The 24,630-nt window shown below is 42.6% G+C and overlaps 1 protein-coding gene across 8 annotated transcripts in view; it reads left to right on the top strand.

Annotated features, from left to right (window-relative positions):
- The first annotated feature begins 4,261 nt into the window (after window positions 1-4,261).
- The window catches only part of LCT (lactase), a 34,226-nt gene continuing 13,857 nt past the window's right edge, over window positions 4,262-24,630 (top strand). For 5 of the 8 annotated variants that reach the window (XR_008309086.1, XM_053257974.1, XM_053257967.1 and 2 more), the window contains exons 1-6: window positions 4,262-4,554; window positions 5,072-5,174; window positions 5,562-5,640; window positions 17,689-18,397; window positions 20,639-21,284; window positions 22,760-24,322. Coding sequence is in view for 7 of the 8 variants with exons in the window: in XM_053257974.1 (XP_053113949.1) it covers window positions 5,087-5,174; window positions 5,562-5,640; window positions 17,689-18,397; window positions 20,639-21,284; window positions 22,760-24,322 (3,085 nt within the window). In the remaining variant the exon portion in view is untranslated. The other 3 variants (XM_053258023.1, XM_053257993.1, XM_053257985.1) reach the window with 3 other exon arrangements.

Genomic DNA, 24,630 nt, shown 5'->3' with positions numbered 1-24,630 from the left:
GGAGGGGGAGGGGAGAAGGAGAGCAAGAGAGAGAGCGAGAGAGCGAGCACATTTAATGCACATTTAATGCCTCTATAGAGAATGGAACTACACACTTTCCAACACGGCACAACCCCATGAGGTTTTCCCCATCTCTACCTTTTGAACTCCAGCAAAGTTATTGGTGTGGGGGAGGGGGCACTCAGCTGCTCAAACACATATTCAAACAACAACAAAAATCCAAATAATAGCACACAGTCCTAGGAAGCAGGAGGAAGGGTCACCTGACAGAGCAATAAAGGCCCATCAAAACAAAAGACATGGCAAAAGAGGATGGTTGGTATACCAAGAGAAGATTCCAGTTGAATCAATAACTTTTGCTTTATGTGCCTTCTTGCTCCTCTCCAGATTCCTGGTTGCCATCTCTCCCACCATTATCCCTTCTCTCCATCATATCTCACTATCTAATATTTCCCCTTGTGTGTTTCTTCACTGTCTCAGTACGTCCAACCTAATTTCTCATCTTGACTTCCAAGCTTTCCTTGCTGTATATCGAGAAACTCTTGCTATCCACCATTTTGATTTGTGTTGTTGATTAGCATGAAGTTCTGCCTTTAACTTTCATCCCCCCTCACCTTTGCTACCCATGTTCAGTCTGTGCCAAGTCATGTCCTTTACCCTGTACAACACTGCAGAAGTATGGCCCTTCCCTCTCTCGGTGAAACTCTGGTTCACACTGTTGTCGCCTCCTGCCTTGACTATCAATGTTACACCTTGGCTGAATTCTGTCCAGAATTCTACTACCCAAGCTATCCGTGTCTCTCCTTGCTCAATTATGTACTGTTCTCCCATAAAACCATACACTGGCTTCCCCTATGCTCCTACACAAGATTTTTTAAAAAAGGTTTCTCATTCTTTCCTTCAGAGCCTTCAATGGCTTCTTCCCCTCCACTCACATCTCCAGCCTCAAAACTCAAACTATCTCTGCTTGTGACTAACTCATCCAGCCTCACCAGCCTCGACTGACCAGAGACCAGCCTCCATGGTCTCTTCCTCCTTTTAAAAAATTGTTTCCATTCTTCCTGACTACCTTTTATCCCTTAACTCTTTCCCAGAGCATCTCCATTATATTATCTCTTCCGCTTCCTTCAAATCTCTCTTCAAAAGCCACTTTTTCTATGAAGCCTTTGCATAGTGCCTTTGCCCAATGCTGTCCTTGCACCCTAAAATTCACTGTGTGACTCAGGGCCAGTCACGTCATTCCTCTTCTGCCATCACATTATCCAGTTTTAAACTGTAATGTGCTTGGGGCAGGGACCCTTCTAAAACACCATGCACACTGATGGAGATATATTCATGGGACAATCTTAAACGAACAATTTGGTTTCCATGGGAAGTCTTCTCTTCTCTTCTTTCTAACCACCACAATAAATAATTCCTATAGATCATGTGTTTTAATCTGAATTTCAGGTGGGAAAGTGTCCATTTCACTAGATGTTGATGACAGTGGGCTGATGCCACCAGGATCTTTCTTGGGTTCAATTTTGGTAATGCATTTTGTTTCCCTGCTACTTTCTTACTACAGATACCATTAAGATTTTAATAGGATAATCGCATCCTATTAAAATAAAATGTTTTATTCAAATAACATCCTATGAAATACAGTTGCCAGGTTATTAACTTAAGAGAACATTTTATTTGCTATGAGCCCCCACCCCCCCTTTCAGATCATTGGGAGAGGTTCATCTGCAGTTGTCACCGGCTGATCCGGTGGCTACTCTGGGAAGAGCCTTCTCTGTTGCTGCCCCGAGGCTTTGGAACACACTCCCTGCTGAAATAAGAGTCTCCCCATCTCTTACAATTTTTAAAAAGGCAGTCAAGACACATTTGTTCACCCAGGCTTTTAATTAGATACTGTTTTTATTGTTTGATGGTTTTTAATAGTTTTAAAGCTGTTAAATTTTAAATCATTGTAATGTTTTACCATTTTTATTTGTTTTTATTGTTTTGTTGTAAACGGCCCAGAGACTTACATTTTGGGAGGTGTGAAATAGGTTAATTAATTAATTAATAACTAGGGCAGGCTATAAGGTATATAAAGGAAAGGAAAGATTGTGCTGTCGAGTCAGTGTTGACTCCTGGTGACCAGAGAGCCATGTGGCTTTCTTGGTAGAATACAGGAGGGATTTACCATTGCCTTCTCCCGCACAGTATGAGATGATGCCTTTCAGCACCTTCCTATATACCGCTCTATAGAGCTCCGGCTATAGAGCGGTATATAAATGTAAGTGCTATTGCTATTGCTATATCACTGCTGCCTGATATAGGAGTTTCGCATATTCTGGGAAACACACCAGCAGGGATTCGAACCAACAGCCTCCTGCTCTCTAGACAGGTTGTTTCCCCGCTGTGCCATTAGGGGACTTCATAAGGTATATGGCATGCCAGGAAGGAAATACTGATTGCTGATCTGTTTCTAGGAATAATTCAAAGTTCTGGTTGTTGCCTGAAGACCAGGTTTGGGGTCTGGTTACTTCCTGAATGACCATATTCCTTCACATGCCCATGCCCAACCCTTTTGTAACCCAGGCCTACATTAACTATGACCTACCAGGAAAAACTTCAACCCGCAAGTAGCTTGGCAGCTGTTTTTGTCTGCCAAGGCCTGTCAGTCTGTTCCTTGGAGAAATGTGGAATGTCAATCAAGCACCTAGCAGGTTGGTGGGCTGTGATTCATTTAATAGGTCATGACTTGTAGAGGTGTAGTCTCCCTGAATCAGAATGAGGCCTTCCTGTTGACAGAGGAGATTACATAACATATAGATCAACAGTACAATATGTTTCAAGTACAGTAGCATAAGGGACAGTTGTTTCCAATGGAAATTGTGCTGTACATGTGCCCACATGCTGTTTTAAGTAGTTGTGCAACTGAGCTCTTGCACAACACTGTCAGCGGGGCTGGCTTTCATGAGTGCAGCAGCCCCGGTGGATTGGAATCCCTGGCACTGCGTTGCACAGCAGGTCAATGGAATCTCCTAGTTCCTGTTACCAGATGAGTACCTACCTGTATTCACCTGAATACAAGCTGACTCTGAATTTAAGATGAGCCCCTTAAAAAATTAGATAATAGATACAGGTTAATACCTATATTTACCCGAAAAGAAGAGGGCTCTGAATTTAAGATGCCCCTCTGATTTCTAACATCCAAGAACTTGGGGAAAACCAAGTCTTGGATTCAGGTAAATACCGTAGCTGAACAAATTATTGCAAATATCTACATGCAGCTTTCTCGGTGTGATAATACTCTGCTTTGTTTCTAGGACTCTCTAGATTTTCTCTCTCTCAACATACAGTACAATTGCAAGAGTGAAACAGGTTTCCAAGAGGCGGTGAATGAATTGCAGGTAATTGTCCGGGGCAGGGCTGGCTCTGTGTTTGAGGGGCTTCAGGCAAAGTCTCCTTGGTGGTGGTGGTGGGGGTAACTGTTGTTTTGAGCTGTTATATGGCACACTGGTAGGTTAGCAGGTTGTAAGGGAGTAGTTGGCTGTGCTCCTCTTAATACCATGGATAGATCCTGGTGAGCTTACTGGGCAGGATGTAGCAGTGCGTAGAGAGCAACAGCAGCACGCCTCTCAGCATTGAACAGCAGGGATGTGCACAAACTGCCCTTTGCCACACACTTCCCCCCACCGCAAGTCCCTCGCTGGTGCTGTTGTGAAAACTGCTGGTGTGGGGTGGCAGCCTACCTCCTTGCAGAGTTAAGGGGAAGGCAGCCATTATAGGCTACGACTATTTTATTGCGTTACAGGAAGAGACAAATTCAACAAGAAGTACAGGCAGGAGACAGGAAGGGACTCTGCCTCCAATTAGGATCACACTAGCAAATGCTAGGGCCACCTACTGGCTGGACATATAATAACAACATTTCCACACACAAGCTGTTCAGTAGGGATGTGCATGGACCGGGTCCAGGTGAGTTCGGCGGCAGTGCGGGTGGGGGGTGGTGTTACCTTTAAGGAGTGACCGGCGCTGTTGTGAAAACCGCTGGTGCGGGGTAGCAGCATACCTCCTTGCTGCCCTTAGGGCAGCCTACCTCCTTCCCCTTAACTCCCCCTTAACCCGGTCCATGCACATCCCTACTGAACAGCTTGTGTGTGGAAATGTTGTTATTATATGTCCAGCCAGTAGGTGGCACTAGCATTTGCTAGTGTGATCCTAATTGGAGGCAGAGTCCCTTCCTGCCTCCTGCCTGTACTTCTTGTTGAACTTGTCTCTTCCTGTAACGCAATATAGTAGTCTTAGCCTATAATGGCTGCCTTCCCCTTAATTCTCATGACAGCTAGGAGCCACCCAGAATGCTTCCAATAGATATACTCTAGTGCAACATTGGGAGTATTGTGGGATAATTAAAATAGCTGCTCCAGCCACATCGGCATTCCATCCAAAGCAAGGAGCAGGGGAGAAATTAAAGGCACCGTGGTGGCCATATAAGTGGGGTGCTGGGCCCCTCATATTTGCCCAATTATTTATTTATTTATTTTAAATACCCCGCCCCTCCAGTACACTACTGCTCAGGTTGGTTCACAACATTAATAAAATAGTTACAATGTAAAATAAAAGATCAATGAACTGGTTAAAAGAGCAGGCTAAAACCACATCTAAAATTACCTTTTTTTTGTAAACATTAAAAAGCCTCTTTAAAAAGATGTGCTTGTTTTTTAAACAGTAAAACAATACTATGTATGCTGATGCCAGCCCTGAGTACAGAGTAACTTTATAGCTTTCTCTGGGCTCTCTCTTACTCAAATACAGCTTCTCTTACATAAATGGTGTCACCGAAGGGCGTTGCCCTACTGCCTGTGAACATCTTTATTTCACATCTGAATGACAAACCCTCCTGTCCTAGAGTCCCGTCTTCTATACAGCTAGGAAGCTGTACTGTCCTGCTTTGGCATCGGGTCACTTTACCTCCATTTTCTAGTTTTCTATTCTTTACATCTAACCTAACAGGTGGGAGGGTTAAGCAAAGCTTTGTCCATTAATACCATTCATATAGCTTAATATGGGCTTGCTTGTTTGCTTTTGGTTACAGCATGTCACAAGGAATATGAAAGTTTTGCTTTTTGGTTTAAATTTCAATGAATGTTCTTCTCGGAGAGAAAATCGATTTGCAACAGTGGCTTCCATTTTCAGTGGTAAGTGCCCTCTGCTCTAAGGAACTGTGGTCCTGTGACTTTATCTATCTATCTATCTATCTGTCTATCTATCTATCTATCTATCTATCTATCTATCTATCTATCTATCTATCTATCATATTTTTATACTGCCTGATATGCATATCTCTAGGCGGTGTAAAAAATCTAAAACATTTAGATGCGGGACTTGGAGAAACAAAATAAATACGGTGTAATAAAAGCAGCACTGTGGCCATTTGGCCTCTACCAGCAAAGTACAGTCGGTGTTACTGATTTCAACAGAGGCAGGAGTCACAGGAAATGAACTGCAGAATGAGACTGGATGTAAATCAGCTAATGTCTGCTCTTTCATACTTTTCCACTGAACTTTTTTTTTAAATCTTTCAGCTATTCGTAAAGATCAGAGCTTTGCAATCGGATATGATGTGAATGACTTCTTGGACAACTCATCTGACAAAGCAGTTTGGTACAATATTTTAAAATGTATTGGATCTTTTTTAAAAAAAACAGTCCCCCGCTGATGTGAATTTGGTTTGTCCCTGAGTCCGCCTTTAGCCAATCAAACAGACTCAGTGGGAATCTCTTTTGAGGCGTTTATTGCTACTGCAGTTTAGCAAGGTATTCAATGGGCTACGGCTCAGCATTGAATACAAATTGGTTATAGGTGCATCTTACATTTATACAGACAATCTGAATGATGCTGACACCCTAGACATAGTATACGTGGCAATAAAATGGTGGACTAAGTATCTAGTATGCATGCGAATGATTCATTGTTCATCTGGTAATTACTCCTTATTTGGTTACATCCTGTTTTCTAAACTGTCAGCAAAGAACAGTGAGAATACTGTGAGAACCAAGTTTCTTAGATACAATTTAGTGGAGAGAGATAACGACGTTGATCATGAGAGGCCGTGATGTCCCTGAGCTGGGCTGGGGTTACTTTAAATGTGGTATTCTGGGCAAACATGGAGTTTCTTTGGTTTTCTAAACACATCAATTCTCTGTATCTCTGTTTTAATTGTTTTTAATGTTTTCTGTTTTAATTGTAAACCGCCCTGAGCCATTTCGGAAGGGCGGTATATAAATCAAATAAATAAATAAATAAATAATTCCCCCCTGAAAAAATTGGATCATCCTGAATCTTCAGGATATATGGGCTTGTAAAGGTACAGCTGTATATATGGGTCTTACATTATGGCAAGGTTTAAAGGTTCTCATAAACATTTTGATTAAAGCTAGAATGCATTATAAGCAGCAACATGTGATTACCAATAAAAAGAAAAATACATGCTATAACTAGAATTATCTTCTTTGCCCATAAATCAATAGGCTCTCCATATTAGTTAAATGAAAGTTCTAACTGTCTGGAAGTATTAATAATAGCTCTTTCTAACACATAAACTCCTAATCTTGGAAATATAGTTCTGTGTTTTGTGTAGCTAAAGGATTTGGGACATATGTGGTTTTGGTATGCCTTAAGCATTTGTGATGCATTAAGCATAGATTTTACAGAAATGGTATGTGCTAAATGGGCTGTACATATGGCAATAAAACTAGATACATTGCATACAACATCCTAGAGCTACAAACATAATTAGTATAATTCCATAAATCACACACATATCCTTAACCATACATATCTGGCATGATTTGATATAGATAAAAAGTTTTACATATAGCAGCAAGTTGTACCTATAAAGATCATATAACTTATAGAAAGCAACATTGTTTTAACCCATCTTTATCCCAAATAAAATATCAATAACAGTCTTGCATTGTGGGACCAGGTGCTTCTGGTGATTAATGGATTATCAGCTTGTGGAAAGCGATAGCAATGACAAGTCATGTACAATCACACTGATTAAATACAAGTGTCTATAAAATTAGCAAGTAAAGCTTGGGCTAGCTTAATGTCTTAGATCACAAAGGAACCAGTAACTTGGGGATAGGTGCAGACTTGCAGGTAAATGCTCTGGGTGAAACAATGAGATTGATTGGCACAGTATGTAAGTAAGGAAATAACTGGAGAACAAGCATGTGAGGTCCATGTCCTTACAGCACAGGAGATAGCAAGGTTTTCAACATAATGACAGCACATAGTCACTACAAGAAAGAAATATAAGAAAGTGATGTAAATCATAAACTCCCACCCCGCTTAGTGTCCTCTAGCGTCTGTCATGGCCAAAAAGGAAGCCATGGAGAGCTTTAGAATTCAAAATCTAAAAGTCCTTGGTAAAAAAAATATATTTTAGTCCTTCAGTTGAGAACCAAATGCTCTTGTACAACGTTGCAGGATTTTGGCTATCCTGGATGTTCTCTGATCCGTGTTGTTTTGGCTTGTTTGGCTAGTGTCCATAGACAAGCTCGAATGTTCATGTGTTTGGGAGACTTGACTCCCTCCCTTGTGGGCAATCTGAAATAGTGTCCTTGGCAAGATATCTTACCCAGGTAGGATGGTTCCAGGGCTTTACAGCTTGGGGAAATGCTGTTACATGTATGACTCCAGAGAAAAGTGGCAGTCTTCAGGCATTTGTTGTCTATCCCTCTCCTACAGCACTTAGGAGCAGGAAGATGAACTTTGCATTAAGCCCTCTTCTTCGAACACAGGACAGGGTAACAGATGGACGTTCTGTCACCATTGGGTTGGATTGGAAATGCAGATAGGGACTGCCCTCTGGTAGCTGCTGCTGCTGATGGTTAGTTTTCCTGGGTCAGTGTTGATGTCCTCTGGAGACTCCCTTGGGATCACGTTCTGGCGATGGATCCAGGTATTCCTTCGGTTTGGAGAAGACCAATCCTTCTCGGAAAGACAATTCAAGGCACTGTTGGTTGCAAACCTGTTTCCTTGAGAGAAAGACAGGCAATTGAGTTGCCAGTTCCCTCCCCCCATGTAGGGACAGCGTCCTGAGACTAAGTCTCTGGGTGCCAACCATCAGCACAAAAGGAAAAGTCAGGTTTTCAAGGCAAATAATACAAAGGATGGATAAAACCTGAGGCTATTTTCAATGTGGTCTTTTGGCATCCCCCCCTCCCCAATTTATATTTTTTTTTCCCTGCTTGCCATGGGCCCCTCTTTCCCCGAAGATCAGAACAGGGGATGATGTCCTCATTTAGGCTTGGTGGCTTGTGTTGTAGGCTGGTTTCTGATCACGAGAACAAAACAGCAATCCTGGACAAAAGCAAAACAATAAAGTCAAAAAGAAAAAGGCATTCACATTTTTCACCCCCCTTGTGAGTTTGGGGTGTTGAGGAGGCATTAAAGCCTTTCAGGTCAAGCATAGTCATTGCTAACAAAGTCCAGTTTCCATGTGGCATCCCACATTCTCTTCTGTATCCTGTTCTTCCTCCTTACAGCAACCCTGTGAGGCAGGCCAAATCATTTGAGTGGCAGGCTCTGTATCGCCCAGCAAGTGTCATGGCTGAATGAGGGTTTGGACTTGGGTTTCCCCAGTCCTAGTCCAGCACTCTAACCACTGCACCACGTTGGCTGACAATTATACTTACAGGCCTTTATCAGGGCAATCAATCTCCATCCAGTATATCTGGCTTCCTTCTCCATAAAGGGGTGATTCGTCAGTAACATCTGGCTTTGGGATCTTCATCTAGGTCACGTGTAGATAGTTGTGGTGTTCCAGCTCTCCATCTTTAGCCTCATAACTTAGCAAATGACCAATGAGTAAGGGTTTGGGGTTTGACATCTTTGTAGGGTAACAATATCTTCTGGGAAAAACCTATATAAGAAAGAAACAGTCCATGCCCCCAGGCAAAATACTATACCTTGTTGAAATAGGATTGAGACTTCTGGACAAGGCCTAATGTCTTGTGTCCCTTTTTACAGGCCTCTTTAGTAAAAGGTGTTATCAGAAAAATTGTCCATAATCTTGCAGAGGGGTGAAACCTGTGATAATAAAGTCAAGTCTCTCATCAGGAGCTGTGAAAACAGGGTACGGGTTTCACAGTAACACACAAAGCTTGATCCTTTCAAACTGGGAAGTCTTCTAGGTAAGATGCAAATCGGTACTTTGGAACTCCCTTCCACTTGCAGGAGTGGCAAAACAAAATTCCTTTCATCAAATCTCATGTCTGGCATCTGGAATTTTAAGATTCAGCTACTGTGAAGGCAAAGCAGGGCTAGTGGATGAGACGAATTTAAAATTTAAACCTTAGACCATTTGATTATTAGCTCTCAGTTTACATCAAATTCAGCTAGCAGAAATATTGCATAGATTTTGCAAAAACATGACAGTAATACAATTAGACTAATTTATCTTAAAATCCATTTTTCCTTCTCACCCACAATTAACTGGCTGGAACACAAACTGCTTTACAGAGAACCTCTTTCCCCCTCCCATCTAGAAATGGGCGGAGTTGTCATTGTTCATCAGAGATCAGCTTTCATTTGTGAGAAAGAATTTGAAAGGGAAACTTCCGGTTTAAAGTTTTGAGCTCACAGAAAATAGGTAAGAGACCATCTCAAGGAAATCAGTAAACATAACATATAAAGGCTTATGATACTCAGTAGTGGCAGAAATATCACAATCAACTTGATATAAGAATGAATGAAATAGAGCTTGCTCTTATGCCTAATGCATTTAGCCAGCCATAAGCAGCACTTTTGCAGAGGTGGGAAGATTCAGCACCTCAGTTGGCCAGCTGACCGCTGAAAGTTCCCCCTGTTGCTCAGGCCATGACCAATTTTATGTTCAATTAATATAATAACTGCTAATTTTGGAATTCAGTGTCAGAGCAAGTTTGGTCTGGAACAGTTTACGGAAAAAGACATGTCACTAGAATAAATACATTCACAAATACAACAGAACCTCATCTTCACAGAGATGAGTTATAAGATTGATGTGGGGTTGAATTCCTACACAGAACCAGAGCTTTGGGCTCCCGCTCAGAAACATGCACACACACACACACAGAGGCTTGTCTTGTGTATTTCACAGAACAAAGGACTAAACAAAAGAAATTTCATGAGTCATAAAGAATTTTATAACATTTTAAATATGTTAGCCATAAACTCAATTAAGAAAGTAGCTCAAACAGAACAAACTTATCACAGTCATCTATGAAACAATCTGTAATTCCATATTACCTTTCCACATCACAACTTACGACTTACTGGTGCTTCTCAATTAATTTTTGTTTGTTTGTTAACAATTTCCAACCAAAATCCTTTCACGTCTCCTTCTAGTCTTTTCTTTGCAATTCTTCAACATATGCATTCCTTCAAACTCCATTTTCTTTCCTCTTCTCCAACTGCAAGCAGTTGAAGAGAGAGGGGGGGAAAGAAAAAGAAAACAAAAGCAGCCTTCTGTTCGGAGAAACCTTTTGCAGCAAGAACAGTGTTATCTTTTGGCTCGGTTACAACGGGACAGCAGCAGCAAGAATTTAGACTGTTTGCAACACAAGGGCAACAAACAGCTGTTTGAGCTTGGAAACAGAACACAGAGACAACATGATTTTAGCAAAAGACAATCATTCTTTCTTCTTTAATACTTTCTTCAGACCCCTCCCTCTCTTTTCAGACGGAGAGTTCCTTTGTTCTCCATAGCATGTTGGAAAGGAGAAGCTGCTTGGAGCAGGGGCGTAACTACCATTAGGCAAGGGGAGGCGGCTGCCTGGGGGCCCCCATGCCTCGAGGGGCCCCCCAGAGGCAAGTCACATGACTCCCCAACACCCGCAGAGCTTTGGTGCCGTGGAAAAGCCAACCCCAAGTTTAGAGCAAAGGCAGCATGCATGCAGCAAAGTCATTGTCTGCAGAAGCAACTCTGAGCCGGGAGCGCTCTTCCCCATGGGAGGGTGGAGGGACGGGGTTAAAGCGAGGGCGAGGGAGTGGAGTTTTCTAGAGAAGCTGGCATAATGGGGATGTGAGTGTGAGTGCACTATATATTGTGAAGTGTGTGTATCAGCGATGGGCCCATTTAAAAATTTTGTCTCTGGGCCCACTCCAGCCTTGTTACGCCCCTGGCTTGGAGCATGATGGTAATACATATGGTGGGGGTTTCTTTGGTGGGCCTGCGCATATTGGTGTTATTAAAATTTACCGGTATGTGTATAAAATAAAAGCAATTGCAAAAGGATGTTACTGAGCTCATGATATGGCCAAACTTCCATACAGAGGCATTTTTAAAACTTTCATTCTGAGGGCGCCTCCGTGAGAATCATTCAATTTTTCAACATGCATTCTAAAGGTGTACATGAAGTCCGTTCAGATTTTGTGTACTTGCTATTTCTCCTCCCCATAGTCCCCACTCTAGATTGCCCCTTCATGGGCTGCCCCTACTGGGCTCTAGTTTGCCCCTGCGCGGGCTGCCCCTACATGGGCTGTCGTCCCTGCACGGACTTTAAGTTTTGCCCCTTCACGGGCTGTAATTTCCCCTCGCCCCTACACGGACTGGGTACTCACCAAAAGAAGTCTCTGGATTTCACTCTCCATTCACACCTCCGTTCACACTTGCCTCGATTCCCAGATGTGGCGCGTTGTAATGACTGGCACGTCTCGGGCCCAAGAGAATCCTACACAGACAAAGGCTGTGGGGCGTGCTGGATTTCATCGTCCCGTGACGGGTCAGACTGTCCACCCAGGTCACATCCAACTCTCATGGCACCAAATTGATGTGAATTCGGTTCGTCCCTGAGTCTGCCTTTAGCCAATCAAACAGACTCAGTGGGAATCTCTTTTGAGGCGTTTATTGCTACTGCAGTTTAGCAAGGTATTCAATGGGCTACGGCTCAGCATTGAATACAAATTGGTTATAGGTGCATCTTACATTTATACAGACAATCTGAATGATGCTGACACCCTAGACATCGTATACGTGGCAATAAAATGGTGGACTAAGTATCTAGTATGCATGCGAATGATTCATTGTTCATCTGGTGATTACTCCTTATTTGGTTACATCCTGTTTTCTAAACTGTCAGCAAAGAACAGTGAGAATCCTGTGAGAACCAAGTTTCTTAGATACAATTTAGTGGAGAGAGATAACGGCGTTGATCATGAGAGGCCGTGATGTCCCTGAGCTGGGCTGGGGTTACTTTAAGTTAGAATGTGGTATTCTGGGCAAACATGGAGTTTCTTTGGTTTTCTAAACACATCACCGCTTTTGTTGGTAAATTGGCCTGCAAATCCTTCTTGAGACGCGCACTTCGTTCAGCACAGTAGGGTGGCATTCACACGGCCAGGTGGGTGGGGAGGAAGGCTGCTCAAACTCACCTCCCCCCCCCAGACGAGTACAAGCATGCTGCAGAGAGCGCAGACCGCACTCCCAGACAATTCATCCTGTGACATGCAGTGCGGAGCTCCGGAGACCAGGACGATACATCCCAGCCTCCAGAGATCCCACAATGCACTGCACCATACATGAAGTGCATTGAAGGGATCTCCTGCCAGACGGGCACTCTATGCACCCATCTCTATGTCTCCTCGAGCTATATGCAGCATGAGAAGACACACAAGCCTGGCAGTGGCCATTTTGGAGGCCACCGCATATGCCCAATGGACCTTTGCATGGCCTGGGTCATGACCAGGTGTATTTATAACAAACTGAAAGCCAGGGGGGAGGAGCCTCAGGAGGACACATCCCTCCCACAGATGTGGAAAAGCCCTTAGAACGGTGGCAATGCGTTTTATGACTAATTTTGTAAAAAAAAAAAAATCAAACGAACCCTCAAACCCAAACCGAACCGGGGGTTCTTTGGGAATCTTTGGAGGTGCACAAAACCGAGTCAGTTTTGGACTCAAACCAAACCAGGCAAACAGCTTTTGTGCACAACCCTGCAGTGCATCAGGGAAGTGGCAACTTTTGACATTCTTCTCTTTCCCAGGAATCCCTCTGTGACACCCAAAATATGTCCCTGAGGGTCACACAAGCCTCAGGGGCATTTTTTGGGTGGCACAGAGGGCTTCTTTGGGAGAGGGAAGGCAGCAAAAATTGCAGCTTCCCAGATGCACTGATGCCATTAGGTTTTGTTAGGCTGCTCTCTTGCTGTTCCAGTGCGTCCTTGCTCTGTATGCCAGCCAGTATAGTTAAGAGGAGGAGTTTTTCAACATTCTGCTATTATAAGCTCTGAACAATTTATTAGTCATAAAATCAAAACCACCTGTCAAATCTGCCTGACTGGTTGCAGACATCAACAACATGAAAAGAAACATAATCCCTCCAAATTTGATGCAGATCTTTTGAAAAATGACTGAGATATGGTAGTTTAAATAACAGCTCCTTTAAAAGAGGGTGTTTTAAGAGCTGGCTACCTCTTTAATAACAGATAATGTACCTTGTAAAAAAATTTAATGCCTCTAATTTTATCCAAAAATCCATGTTGGAGAAGTGACTTTTGTTTGTTTGAAAAATGTCTATCTTGTATTTTTGAGTGATTATTACTACAACTACTGTTACAAATCTTCTCTATATGTAATTTTCTAAGGCATACCCATGGCTAATCCAGTGTGTGGCAGCTCTCAGGAGAGTTTGTGAGCAGAAGCACTGTGGTGATTGGCCAATGGAGATTCCATATGCAGATAGGGAGGAAGAGCCTGTGGCACCCTGGTGATTGGGCAGTGGGGATTCCATATGCAGATAGGGAGGAGGAGCCTGTGATGGTTAAGGTCAGTTGGAATGTAGCTGTTACTGGTCCGAAGATATTCTTGACTGTAGAGGAGAGGAATTTATAGATGGATAGATAGATAGATAGATAGATAGATAGATAGATAGATAGTCAGTCGGCAGGGATCTGCAAAGAGAAGAGTCATGAGGGAGGAAAGAGCCCCTTCAGGACAAGGAGGCTACCGCTGTGTGAATTAGATGAGGAAACAAGAGGAACAAGATCTGTTAACTCAGGAAGCAGGAGAGAGAGAGAGAGAAAGAGAAAGAAAAAAGAAGGGAGGGGAAGAAAGACAGAGGGGAAGAGTGCGTGGAGGAGAGAGAAAGAGAGAAAGAAGGAAGGTTGAGGGACAGGCCCAAGCCTGTCAGCAGCCTGAGGGGAACAAGAGGCCATGGCGGTGCCTATTGGCAGCAAGGAAGGGCCCAGTCAACCACTGCTGCTGTTTGGGGCTACCGAGGCCATTGGCAGAGAGAGTCAGGAACTAACTGAAACAGGTGGTGAAACATGTAAACTGTTTACAAGTTTCATGCACTTTCTGGTAGGGGTGTGCACGGATCAGGTTTTGTGTTCCATTCCTAGCTCGGAACCAGGGGCATAAGTTCCATTGAGCAAGGGGGGACAAATATCTCTAGGCCCACAGGGCCTGGAGGGCCCCCCAAGTCCCCTTAGCCAGTCCCCCTTGCCTTGCCTGCTGGCTCCCTCTCCTGCTAGCCTTCCAGCTCTGACCAGAGTAGTGAAGCAGCCTGCAAAATGCTGCAGCCCCTTCAGTCTCCACCTCTCAGCTGTTCAGCAGGTAGGGGCTTCCAGAGAGGCCTCTGTGAAGGCCTCCCTGAAGCCTGAGCTTAAGTGCCGGCAGGCAGGCAGCAAGGAAAGAAGAAAGGAATGAAGCAGCGCTGGCTGCCCTTGCCCACCACAGGTCTGCCCAGCTTTTGACTCCTCAGGCTTAGTAATGGAGGTATGATGTAATTTCCTTTTTGTGGTTACTACTTTTAGAAAGTAGTTCTACCCCAATATGGAAGAATCTGCCCTTTGCCTTCATAAAAATACAACACCATTTCAGCCCCAGCCTTTAGATCACCTGGAATGACTGGGCATAGTGCTTTGGTTTTGAGCAGAGAGATGTGGGAGGAATATGTATATTTAAATTGAAGTGGATTGGACAAATAGTTTGTTTTTAATATTTTTTAAAATTTTAAAAAAACCATCAAAAAAGTCATATAAGTGGCTCGTTCCATGACAAAAAAATTACAAAGTCTTTTAGGTTTCAGTGAAATATACTTTCAGAGAAATGTAGTTAGATTTGCTGTCTGAGGCTGCAATTCTCTACACACTTACCTGGAAGCAAACTGTACTGAATTTGTTAGGATTTATGAGAAAACATACATAGGATCACATTGCATGGTTGAAAGTCTCCTTTGTTAATCAGCAGTGAGGGGCCCATTTTAAAATCTCATCGCCAGGCTCACTCAAACCCTGATACACCCCAGTTCAGAACAGAACACAAAATGGCCCAAATGTTCCGACCAGAACACCAGGGCGACCCTCTGTTTCCACAGAACAACCCCTTCCATTCAGAATGTTCTGAGTGTTCCGGCTTAAAAAACAAAAAAATTAAGATAGTGAGGGCAGCACGGGGGGGGGCGGAGAGGTACCTTTAACATTAAATTAATTGAAGCTCTTACAGGTACCTTTAACATGAAAGTAATCAAAGCTCACCAACAGTAATGCATACCATTATATCATACCACAAGAAACATGAGTATTGTAATCCCCAAGCTTTTGTGAAAACAGTGGCATTTACCAGCATTGTTTCTGCCAATATTTAAATAGAAGTGACAAACACAGATTTAATCTTGCCATTTAAATTCACTGAATGCACTACTCTTTACACCAGACAAGCTCAGGGGAAGATTGGTGTGTGTGTCTGTGTGTGGCTTCCATAGTGGAGGAAATTCCTACCAATTTTTTTTCCTTATAATGCCCCCCCACACACACACACCCTCTGCAGTGTTACATGCTGCTGCTGCCACCACCGTGGCCATCTCCATGCAGTTCCTCACATGTCCAGCACTAGCGGTGGGGGGGGGCTCTTCTAAGGGAGCCCAAGCCCATGGGACGGACAGGGAAGATGCATGGGGATGTCAGGAAGATGTGAGGATATCTGGGAAGTATAGTTCTTCACTTCCCGGGGCAGCTGCCAAGTAGTGCATGAACTTGTCAAGGAATGCAAGTCGCTGATAAGGGAGCCGGAGATGGAGCAAATGGACTTATGAGGTGCAGGGAGGGGCGGACTTAAAAGCTAGCAAGGGTGGAGTGGTGAAAAAAACCTGTGAGGGCACATGAGTGCCAAGGTGGCAATTATGCTTATGAGCAGGATGGGTGGGGCCATATGAGGTCATACAAAGAGGTGGTGGACTGCTTTTTTACACGAAGGTTCTACATCACAAGTATCCTGCCCCCTATGAGTAGCCAGAATTTTACATTCAGACATCAGACACCAGAGGTATACTATTGCCTTTGACTATGCGGACTTCACTAAGCCAGCATGGGAAGTGCCGTGTTACACTTCTCTTTTTCACAGTGCCCAGTCAGATTTTCCTTTCCAAATAGCCTGGAAATTCAGCAATCAAAAAAATGCTTTGGTTTAAGATGAACGTTGATGCTTTTAGTTTTCACTTGTGCTCTGAAAGCATGGAAATTGCAAGTTAAATTGCCCATTTCCATGACAGTTGTAAAGGCTTTGTACAGGCTTCTATATTACTCTGGCTTTACAAATGAGCCTCCATGAACCCACACTTGGGTTTGGTCTTTCAGCTGGACATTGGGCTGGGAAAGGCAGGCAGAATCTCATCCAGGCAGAATCTCAACAGGCTAGGGATATGCAGTACGTTCCGAGATGGAACATTCTCACTCAAAACGGGTTGTTGTGAGTGTTCCGTACCTAAACGGAACACCCTTCAAATGAAGGACCCGTTCTGCTGGTTGTTCCGACAGACTAAGCCCTTCATTTGAAGTGCATTCCATTTTGGAATGGAACACACACAGTGGCCCGGATGCAATGTCCTGCACATCCTTACAATAGATGCAGCTTCCCCAGTCACTTGCTAGAGATGCCCCCTGATGAATTTATGTTTGATGCACCCCTACAAGGTGCAGTGCTTCTCCAAAATTCCCTCTATCTAGCTGTAGTCCTCAAATAACCTGCACTGGATTCAATAAGCTGTTTCATTGTGGAAAGTTGTCCAGGCTGACACCAGTTCCTCACACTACAGCCAAAACTGGTAACAGGAGGAATTGCAAACAACTGGATCAAATATCTGATTCCTCCCAAACATATAAGAATAACTTAATAGGTTTTTGAATGTCCTGCTGAGCTAAAAGGGTAATTGTGATATTCCTATATATATAATATATATTCAAGATTTAGTTAATAAGACATTTTCAGTGGAATCTGACCTAGCAAAGAAGAGTCACATTGGACTAGCAGACTGCACACATTCTAGACTAGATACTAGTCTAGATACTAGATACTTTGATACTAGATATCAAAGAGAGGAAATAATTCAGGCTTGTGGGATTCATGTTGTATTTTAACCATGAAAATCTATAGGTCAGAGATTTTTCTGATCCAAGTTTGGAACATTTTGTGCTTGTGACACTTTGCCAGTCGAACGATTCTGAGTATCAAACTTCTGTATAGAATCAAACTTCTTGAGTATGAAACTTCTTTGGAATCACAATCAACCATTTCAGCTCCATTGACTGTCACTGCCTTTGGACTCTGTACAGATTTTGGAACCTATACAGACTTATTGCCCTGCCTTTGGAACCTGTACAGAAATTTAGTGATCATAAACATTATCATTTAATTATAAAACTCTTTCTCTTTTTTCCACTTTAGGTTGTACACACAAAACCTGGCCATCCAGCTAAAGCCAAAGGAGGCACAGCAGTCTGTCGTCGCCCCGCTTTCATCCTATCAAATGATCTGGGAAACATTTGCAAATCAATCTGAGTCAGAGAGAGATATTTTCCTACATGATGTTTTCCCTAGTGGTTTTCTCTGGGGAACATCAACAGGATCATTTAATGTTGAAGGGGGCTGGGCAGAGGATGGGAAAGGAGAGAGTATTTGGGACCGATTTGGGCATGAAGGCCATGTCCATATGAAGCAAACAGCAGATGTTGCGTGTGATAGCTACCACAAGATAGAGTATGATACTTACCTGCTTAGAGGCCTTCAGCCAAACATCTATAAATTTTCTATATCGTGGCCTAGGATTTTTCACAATGGGAGTAAGGATAGCTTAAATCCTCAAGGAGTGGATTACTACAACAAGCTCATAGACACCTTGCTAGATTCTAACATTGAACCTATGGTGACCTTGTTCCATTGGGACCTGCCACAAGCTCTGCAGGATCTCGGTGGCTGGCAAAATGAGAGCATCATAAATGCCTTTGTAGATTATGCATCTTTCTGCTTTGCCACTTTTGGGGATCGGGTTAAATTCTGGATTACGTTCCATGAACCTTGGGTCATTAGCTATGCTGGCTATGGAACTGGACAGCACCCTCCAGGAATTGCTGATCCAGGAGAGGCATCATACCAGGTACCAACAGTGCAATAACTTGCTACAATGTATGTATTATTGTGATGGCCTCCACAAATCATAGGTGATGGCCTTCTAAACTGAGACTACTCCTCCTGTTGCAGACTGAAACAAATTTAGCCCTGCTCCATGTCCGATTACTAGAGGGTATAAGAGAAGCCACTGTGGAGACAGGACAAAAAATTCAGGTCAAATAGCCATGTTCTAATCCAGAGGTCCCAGCCTTGGGCTCCCAGATATTATTAGGCTTCTAATACCATCATACCATTGTGGGACTGAGCTATAGTCCAACTATGTCTGGGGACTCAAGATTGAAAGACCTTGTTCTGATCTATAATATTAAAAAACCTTGTTGCAAGTACAAGCACATGTCTCATGCAGTAGTTATATTCAGTCATTCTTATTTAGAGGTAGAATATACTTTTTGAAACCTAGAATCTTTTGATTTTGAAATAAGGTGATATGAGGTTGAAGACTTTATATTGGCTAAAATGGCCCTCTTTGAAAGCTGGCACTGTTCTGCTTTCTACCCCACAGCAACAGCATTCACTCATGACACATTCCAGATGAAGGGCCCTTTACAACATCCCTTTAGTGGCACAGAAGAGATTGCACCATGGCATCTTCTTGTACCACTTGATACCATAGCTTATTTCCATGTCAGAATCACCTCTCCCAGGAACTGGATCAACACTGAGAGGGGAAGAAGTTCTGGTTTGAACTCCTCTCATATGATTTCTGATGTTGCCTAGTAAAAGGAAGGAGCTGAATTTCAGTGGCTTCCATGCCTCTGAAGGTAACCCTGGAAGGAACCCGCAAAGGCATCCTTATCACTTCTGAAAACTCTTACAGCATCTTATGTTGATAGGAACCACTGCACATTTGGGCAAGATATAAGCTTAATACAATCTGAAGACTTATTGTTCAAATAAGCATCTTAAACCCATTATCAAAGTAGGCTAGGAATATTGAAAGGCACTCATATGTAAGGAGGAAAATATACACCTTCTTCTGGTCTTGTGCTCTTGATCTTAAGAGGTTCTTAAAATGATGCTTAGGTTTAACAAAGAAAGACTTGCACATTTTAGTGATCTTATAAGGTAAATGTTGAAATAGACCATATATAGGTGGTATGAGTAATCAAAACTGGGATATCCCAGGCTAGATTAAAAATAAATGGGGTATTGGACAATTGTGGGAAAGTCCCAGATTTTTTCCCCCTTTTTAACCAACAAATCCCACTCACCCATCCATAAAATCATTGGATTACCTAAGTTTTCCTTCATCTGGCACAAGCAAACCATAAGTTTGGTTTCCTTGCTCCATTAAATTGTCATGTAGCTGATTTCTGAATAATAGGAGCATTATTATGGGCTTGAAGACAACCCTGTCTGTGGATTATTTCTTCCACATGTACAGTTATCTTTCAGTTTTCCTGTAATATGTGCAAATTTTGTTCTAGTCAGTTTAATATTTTGACTTCCAATAGGAAAAACAACTGCCATGGAATCTTTATTGGGTTAGAACAAAAACCCTCGTTAAGAATGTTGACTGACTTCAGTAGGCCTAGCTGATTATAGTGATACTACATATGCTTTTGTATTATATCACTATTGATTATATTGATACTACATAAGCTTTTGTATTCTATTGCCTATTTTTTTAGATGGCAGAACTAGAAGCCATTATATAAAGCAACTTGAGGGGAAGATACTGTTCCCCAACCTTGTCCTTAAAGGGACGGTTTCATGCATTACAAATTGTACTAAGTGTTCTTATTAAGAGGTCGATTGAACTTGTTGAATCCTCAGAGCACTCCATTTTCAGATAATTTAACATGAGAAACGTCTCTAATGATTTGATCCCTAGCAGCCTCCTGTTCAGTCCATGGAGGGCTTTTGAAGCTGAGTGTTTAAGCCAAGAAAGAGGATGTGATCCTTGAATATCATTTTGACTGTCATAAGAAAATGTCTTAGGCAACATGTGTCAAGCTGGGTACATATATGAAACTGCCTTATCCTTGGTCTGTGTATTCTTGCTCCTATTCTGGAGCTTCTCAACTTCAACTGGCACTAGCTCCCCAAAATCTTAGGCAGAGCCCTTTCCCAATCCTGCCTCATAAAAACGTGTAACTGGAGCTGCCAGCAACGAAATCTGGAATTTTCCTCCTGCAAAGAATGTGGTTATAACTGGCTTATGCTCACTGGCATAGTCTTTTATTTCTCCTTTTGTTTCCCAAAGGTGGCTCATGTTATTCTCAAGGCTCATGCTCGAGCCTGGCATGTTTATGACATCCACTATCGCCCCAAACAGCACGGGAAAGTGGGAATTGTGTTGAATTCAGACTGGGCTGAACCCAAGTCCCCAGGAAGTCCTGACGATGTGAGAGCAGCAGAACTCTACTTGCAGTTCATGTTGGGCTGGTTTGCTCACCCAATCTTTGTCAACGGTGATTACCCAGATATCCTGAAATCCCAAATCAAACAGAAGAACCAGGAATGCTCTACCCCAATCGCCAAACTTCCCATGTTCAGTGATGATGAGAAGCTTTTGTTGAATGGGACTGCTGACTTCTTTGGCCTTTCCCACTACACTTCTAGGTATATTAGTGCTTCCATTAATCATTCCTGCACTCCAAGCTATGAGAATATTGGGGACTTTTCCCAACACGTGGATCCTTCTTGGCCCCAGACACCTGCACCTTGGCTCTATGTAGTTCCCTGGGGACTGAGGAGACTGCTGCGGTTCGTGTCCCAAGAATACACAGGAAGCAGGCTCCCAATTTACATAGCAGGGAATGGCGCACCAACGGATGATGGAGGTGATTTGATCAATGATACTACAAGACTGGATTACTACCGTCTCTATATCAATGAAGCTTTAAAAGGTATGGGGGTTCTTGTGACCCAGGTTAAGAATCAAGCATGCCATAGAACTGAAATTTACTTATGAAGGAGTAATCAAGTTCCTTCATTATCTGGCCATCTCTCCCCATCAAGGCAGCATCTTCGAGATTTACTAGCACTTTCTCTAGACCTTGGTAAATTCTGTATCTTGCCACATGGGGAAAAGAGTGTATTGAGAATCAGTGCTCATCATGTGAAAATAATGTCAAAGTAAGTTTCAAAGTAAGAATCTGGCCTAGCTGAAATGAATATTCTAAAGATATTTAAAGATGGCAACAGTTTTGTTAACTGGCCAAAACCGATGGATTATGTATTGCTTGTAAAACATCTTAAATGCAATGCAGCAAGTAAAGTAGATTGATTTGTTTACTTAGATTAGTTTGGCAGGAAATACCAGGCTTTCTTAGTTGCAGTATCTTGTAAGACACAGATCTGATATTTTATTCTTCAGTACCAAGTAGGACTCATTGAGCAGCATCCAAACAAACACTGCCCTCACATTAGAACATTGGCACACTCATCAATTTTTCACGAACTTTCCCTTCCATCTACTGCTCCTGATGTATGCCCATGAGAACTCTCCAGCCCTCAGGGACATATTTTTTGGGGACATCGGGGCAGAAGAGGGAAGGGGAGATTGGGAAATATCATTGCACACACAAAACATTCTAACACAAGGTCAGCATTAGTCCTGATGTTAGTTCCAGTGTCTGAAAACGTATTGGTAGGGCTTTTTATGGAAGCCCAGTTAGAAGTTTGATGTAGAGGTAAGTTATAACCAACATCAATATTCAAGCAGAGTTCGTTTTGTGACCCTAAGGATAAAATATATTAGTTAATGTCTAGTCTGTGATCATGTGTAAAACCAATGTACCTAGGCCTGGATACTGTGGTGATATCCCACTTATAATCCAGGAATTGACTGCAGTTTGGGTGATAATGGAGAGAGTAGCAACACAATCTCTTCTAGGGCCATATGTGAGTGAATTATGGACAGGAGGAAGAAGTGATGTTATCCTTTAGATTATCTTCCCTCCCTCTCTCATCTTCTTTGTATCTCTAAAGTGTCTCTTTGGGACAGGAAACAATCTTCTCATTCTGTGTAAAGCATCACATGCACAGATGGCATAATAATAAATTAAATAATTAATAAATTAATTAAATTAAAATGTGGGCTCAGGAATGTGAAATGCTAGGCAATGTATTAACCATTACAGATCGAATTGGCACATCACATCAAACCATGTTTTTTCAGTAGAGTCAGTTCACATGTTTAACTGTGAGTCAAGGACTGCATAAGAATGGATACTTAAATTTGCTTCTTCTTTTCCTCTTCCACTTAGGATAACACAACTTACACAGTGCAAATTCTGATTACTGTTGTATGGATGGAGAGCTGTGGTTATACTCCTTGTTTTGCAGGAATCTAATTAAATTGTTTCCTTTTTGCTGACAGCTATAAAACTAGATGCCATTGATGTGCAGTCATACATTGCCCGATCTTTGATTGACGGCTTTGAAGGCTCATCAGGTTATAGCCAAAAGTTTGGCTTACACCATGTGAATTTTGAAAATGCAAACAGACAAAGGACCCCAAAGGAATCGGCATATCTCTTCTCCACTGTTATAGAAAATAATGGATTTCCTAGCAATGTTACAAGGAAATTTATTCAGCCACTCAAAAAGGATGTCTCCATGTCCACAAAGTTACCTAGTTTACCAGCTTCTGACGTTCCTTCAAAGGCAAAGGTGGTTTGGGAAAAATTTTCAACCCAGACTAATTTTGAAAGAGACATGTATTTTTACGGCACTTTCCCAGAAGGTTTTCTGTGGGGTGTTTCCACTTCTGCCTACCAAACTGAAGGAGCTTGGGATGCAGATGGGAAAGGACCTAGCATCTGGGATAACTTTACTCATATCCCAGGGAATATTAACAACAATGATACAGGAGATATAGCTTGTGACAGTTACAATAAAGTAGATGAAGACCTTTATTTACTGAGAGCTTTAAGGGTAAATACCTATCGCTTCTCCCTCTCATGGCCTCGTATTTTTCCAAATGGAAGAATTAATTCCATAAATAGACAAGGTGTTGATTATTACAACCGATTGATTGATGGTCTGCTTGCCCGAAATATCACCCCGATGGTCACGCTCTACCACTGGGATATGCCCCAAGCTCTGCAAGACATTGGTGGCTGGGAGAATCCCATATTAATTGAACTATTTGATAATTTTGCAGACTTTTGTTTTCAGACATTTGGAGACAGGGTCAAGTTCTGGGTTACTTTCAATGAACCTATTGCGATTTCATGGCTAGGCTATGATCTGGGAACGTTCCCCCCAAATATGAAAGATGATCCAGGTTATACTGTCTATAAGATTACTCATACAATACTGAAAGCTCATGCCAGAGTCTACCATACCTATGACCAGAAATACAGACAGAGTCAGAAAGGTGTCATTTCTTTGAGTCTTAACATAGATTGGGTTGAACCGAAGACACCGAATGATCCCCGGGATGTGGAAACAGCTGATCGTTACCTTCAGTTCATGGCAGGGTGGTTTGCACATCCGATTTTTAAAAATGGTGATTACCCAGAGGCCATGAAGTGGAAAGTAGGGAACAGGAGTGAGCTACAGAAGCTGCCATCTTCCCGGCTACCTGTTTTCACAGAAGAGGAGAGAGAATATATCAGGGGCACAGCAGATGTCTTCTGCCTGAACTATTATACCTCCAAAATTATCACACACAAGACCACTAGGCTGAAACCATACTCTTACGAGAACGACCAAGAACGAGAGCTGAAGACTGACCTTTCTTGGCCTACCTCAGCACTGGATGGAATGCGAGCAGTACCCTGGGGGCTGCGGAGGCTACTAAACTGGATCAAAGAGGAATATGGCAATCCTCCCATTTATATTACTGAGAATGGGGTTGGGATCAAAACTAAATCTGACGTGGATGATACCAGCAGGATCTTTTACTACAAAACTCACATTGATGAAGCCTTGAAAGGTACCGTTGCAAGAGCTGCATCATGGGTGTGTGGATACTATCTAATTGTAGATACCTAATAGAATGGTAGGGCCACTCAGTGCAATCAGTTAAAACTTTAGGCTGTCGCGCACACCTTCCTACTGGGAGACATGCTCAGAGCAGCAACCGGCAGAACTAGCATTGTGAAGTGCGCACATAGGGAGGCAAGGTCAGAACACTTTGCAGGCCATCATCACCACAGGGACATGTGTAGAAGGAGGGGCCTGGCCTTCCAGGGATATTCCCTCCCTCCCTCTCTTTCAGAATAAAACTCTAATCCTTTACTT

Source organism: Hemicordylus capensis, chromosome 1 (assembly GCF_027244095.1).
Source record: "Hemicordylus capensis ecotype Gifberg chromosome 1, rHemCap1.1.pri, whole genome shotgun sequence".
NCBI classification, from domain to species: Eukaryota; Metazoa; Chordata; class Lepidosauria; order Squamata; family Cordylidae; genus Hemicordylus; species Hemicordylus capensis.
This window is presented reverse-complemented; position numbering and strand designations above follow the sequence as displayed.